This window comes from Benincasa hispida, chromosome 5, assembly GCF_027475165.1.
Source record: "Benincasa hispida cultivar pf3 chromosome 5, pf3_genome.v1.1, whole genome shotgun sequence".
Lineage (NCBI taxonomy): Eukaryota > Viridiplantae > Streptophyta > Magnoliopsida > Cucurbitales > Cucurbitaceae > Benincasa > Benincasa hispida.
Window position 1 is genome coordinate 35611745 of NC_143482.1, and position 4311 is coordinate 35616055.

At 32.0% G+C, this 4311-nt stretch overlaps 1 protein-coding gene across 2 annotated transcripts; it reads left to right on the plus strand.

Moving 5' to 3' along the window:
• The first annotated feature begins 520 nt into the window (after positions 1-520).
• Positions 521-3943, plus strand: FKBP12 (FK506-binding protein 12). Of its 2 annotated transcripts, none has more exons than XM_039031477.2 (5): positions 521-725; positions 1381-1414; positions 1493-1554; positions 2559-2611; positions 3633-3943. In XM_039031477.2, exons 1-5 carry the CDS (start codon positions 638-640, stop codon positions 3732-3734), a joined length of 339 nt encoding a protein of 112 aa, XP_038887405.1. In that variant the 5' UTR covers positions 521-637; the 3' UTR covers positions 3735-3943. The 2 variants fall into 2 exon arrangements, with proteins under 2 accessions (XP_038887405.1, XP_090169968.1); XM_090313842.1 differs by having other exon boundaries at positions 568-725; positions 2559-2648.
• The last annotated feature ends 368 nt before the right edge of the window (positions 3944-4311 follow it).

Below are 4311 nucleotides of genomic sequence, written 5' to 3' on the forward strand. Positions count from 1 at the left end.
TGCAGTGCATTATAAAAAAAAAGAACATTCAATAAAGCAAGTATAAATCAAACTCCAAAAAAGTCATTTATTTTTGTCAAATTTTTCAGAAATTATCGAACTATTGAATACATACAAAATGAAATACATACTTTCTTACGAAGTGTACAAAATTACAACTTCATGAAATACAAGTTTTAGGCTTGACGAAAGACTTTTCATTCTGGAAATAATTTGGTGAAGAGAACTTTTTGTGGGATTGTAAACAAATTAGATTTGGTGGAGAATTTTTTGTGTTGGAATGTGAATTTTTTTTTTAATTAATTTTGGATAAAATAATTTTTTGTGAATAAAATTTTTTAGGTAGAGACTTTTTTATGAATTAATTTGATAGGTTGGTTGTTGAAATTGAAAGTGAAAATTTAATAAGAGTCATAAGAGTAATTGTATATGAATATTTTCTATGCTTACATCATTCTCATAATCGAGGGGTAAAAATAACTTATTTTACAAAAATAGGTCAAAAATATACACTCAAGGTTATTTTGGTCGATTTCCCAACATTAACCAAAAATAAAATAAAATTGTGAGGGTACTTGAACCCAAAGTCCCCTTGACCCAACAAAGCAGAGTGAGAGCTTCGAAAGACAAAAGAACAATGGGAGTAGAGAAGGAGGTGCTCAGATCTGGAACCGGTCCCAAACCCACCGCCGGACAGTTGGTCACTGTTCACTGCACTGGCTTCGGTCTGTTTCCTTCCTTTACCCATATCTCTCTTCAACAAAACCCTAATCTTAACGTGTTCAATCTCTTTGGTTGTCATAAAAATGCATGTGAAACAATGTTTGGGACTGTAATCTTGTTTCATTTTACTTCAGACTTTGAATCAGATTGCCATTTCTTTGCTTTTTTCTTTCATTATTTATTTAATAGCTTCCTCAATTGAGTCTGTCTAGTCTAGTGTTTTTTATTTTTACGATTTTCTTTTGTTAAATATTATTGAAATGATAAGTCATGACATTGAATTCTGAGTGATGGGTTGCTCTCTTTCTGTACTCATATGGCTCATCAAGATGTGTATCTCTTTGTGCATTTAATTTCTTAAAAGACCATGAAGTATTAAACCATGCTCCATCCTTGAACTCAAGTGAAGTGTTTAGTCATTGATCTTGTATGTATATTATAGCTACTTTTACAGTTTTGCATTTAAAGTACTGAATGTCGATGTGGTTATGGAGGACTTTGATATTGAAGGGAAATCACTTTTCTCCTTTTCTTTAATGTTGCGCTCTGTGTTTTGGAAGGACATAACTAAGTGATCACATATGTTGTTGTTTCCTCACCATGCTCTTACCCAACTCATTTTCCTTTATTTCCCTCGCTGTTGAATTTCTTCTGCAGGAAAAAATGGCAACCTATCTGAGAAATTTTGGAGGTAGGTTCTTTTCTTGTCACGTTGCATCAAATGTCCATGTCCAATCTGTTTATTGATGTATAATTTTCTCTTATCTAGCACAAAGGACCCTGGACAGAAGCCTTTCTCATTTAAAATTGGTCAAGGCTCAGTTATAAAAGGTACTTGTCCTGTATATTTCTCTTAGGAGTTGCTTAAGAAAATAGAATACTCTTGGATTTAATCATTAGTCAAACACTTATTTTAGTTTTTGAACTATTTCAACTTTTTGCTCCTTCAACTTTGATTTTTTTTTTTGGGTCAAATTTTCGACCCCCGCCCCCCAACACACACACACACACAGGGACAAAGTTGAAAAATGATATATACATTTGTGACAGATTTTTTTTTAGGATGGTTTATTCAATGAAAATTAAGATTGATCTGGGTGGTCTATTGTTGCAAGAACTATGTTCACAAAATTGTGGATGCTAGGTCACTTTTAGTCTTATCTGCAAAAAGAATATAGGTTTTTTTGTATGGACACTTCACCACCTGCAACACCATTGTTGGAAGTAAGTTATGTAACAATTTCAATAGTGAGGATGACAAACTTAGAACTGAGAAGTAAATCGAGCCTTTTAAAGATTAAGCATGGAATAATAAAGTAATGAACGTTCAGGGCCAGTATAAGAGTTGATCAATAGTGAGAAATGGTGTGCTTTATGTGTTCGGTTCTAGGCCTCTTTATTGCATTGGTGTAACAAAAATTTTAACTTTCCTTTCAAGTATATTCTTTCTCCATTGCCATATTGGCGTTCATTTGTTTATTTTGTTCTGTTTTTATCATGAATATATGTACTTGTGGCTTTATATGGCTCAGCAAGACAGTCTGTACAAGTTGGTTTAACTGTTTTATCCAACATTTGATTTATGTTTCATGTTACAAACATTAAAGCTTAATGGATGCAAAAGAAAACCTTTAGACTTCTGCCGTACCTGAATATATCTACTTCTGTACAGGGATGTTTAGAAAATTGTGTTAAAATTTTCTGCTGCTTGGAAATGTTATTTGTCCACTAAAACACTCGATGAATTTGATGTTCTTGGCTAATAAAGATTTGTTGGCTATTTGGATATTTTTTTTAATATAAATTTGATTTGTCTCTTTGATTGAATTTTGTAGGTTGGGATGAAGGTGTGCTTGGCATGCAAGTGGGAGAAGTTGCTCGTCTTCGGGTAAAATATTCAGTTCTATTTCCTTGCTCTCTAAATGGTATAGCTTTTAAAACAACCTATGGTTCGTAATCACTATTTTAATAATTTCTTTATCAGCTTAAACATGCATTACACTCCTCTTTTGATTATTACATTGTGTTGCATATAGTTCTGCTCCAGCCACTGTGATATGTTTCAACTTCTGTATTAATTGGCCGAAAAGTTTCTACTTGAGGCTTGATCAACTTGGTGTAGTCATAATGGTTTTAAAATGTCCACTTCTGAACTTTAGATGTAGCTATATGTACTTCTCTTGTAATGGATAATTTAGACCCTGCGGGTAATCATTTCGTTTTTAGTTTTTGGTTTTTGAAAGTTAAGTCTATTTCCTCTCAACTTCTTTTAATCTTTTGCACCTTTCTTACTTAGTTGAATTCTTAGCAGCCAAATTTCAGAAATAAAACGAAGGTTTTAAAAACTACTTTTTTTTAGTTTTTAAAATTTGGCTTGGTTTTTGAAAACATTGGTAAAAAGTAGATAATTAATCAAGTAATTTATAGGAAGTACTTATAGGCTTAATTTTCAAAAACCAAAAACCAATAACTAAATGGTTACGAAACGAGGTCTTAATGTTCAGTCCACTAAAACTCCCAAAATCAAGCATGCAATTCCAACTTAATTTTGCAGTAGCCATTTTCGTACTTGATCCCGAATCTCTGATACAATACGTAATGAAAAAGGCCCTTATTGGAAGTATACTATTTTCTTACAAACTCTATCGGAGTTGTGTCCACCGTGTAGCATTGTGGCTGTGTATTTTAAGCTTTATATTCTGTCTTGATTCTCTTGATTAATGCTGGCATTTATGTGATATATATTTCCTGCAGCAAATATTTTGGTTCTGGGTTTTGTGCTTCCTAGAACTTTTCATCTTCTCATTGAAAGCAATGAGTTGCAGGCATCTGCTTAGGCTATAGAGTAATACTATTATTTCAACATGATTTTATCTGAACACATTTTCTTTTGTTGAATCATTGTCCAGTGCTCCCCAGACTATGCCTATGGCTCTAGTGGGTTCCCTGCATGGGGCATTCAACCGAATTCAGTCTTGGTCTTTGAAATTGAAGTTCTGAGTGCTCAGTGATCAAAATTTCCTTAGATTTCCAATGTAGTATTTTTATGAGAAGCTTTGTTTTTGGCTGTGTTTTCACGATCGATAATCGTTAGTTATTCAGATATGGTGTGTGTTTAATTTCAAGGCAGGTTCTGAATCTCTTCTTTATGAAGATGTATTTGCTTGGCCTTGATCATAACTTCTATTATGAGTACATTAATAAGAAGTGCTTATCATAACTTCTATTATGAGTACATTAATAATAGTCATTTTTTTTTTTTTGAAATTCATACTACGTCTTGTAAAATTTAGAATGATAACTCTATCACAAAAAAAGTGTGGAACTATTTGATTCTTTTGGTTTTTGTTTTTTAATTTTTAAAATTAAGTTTATTTCATCTATTATTGATTTTCATCTTTCTTGAGTTAAAAAGTTGAATTCTTAGCTAAATTTCAAAAACAAAATCAGTTTTTAAAAACTTCCTTTAAAAAAAAAATCAGAACTTGAATTGGTTTTTGAAAAATGATTAGAAAGATGGTAGTAAAGCAAGAAATTTAGAGATGAAATGAGTGGTTTTCATAAGCTTCATTTTGAAAAACTAAAAAC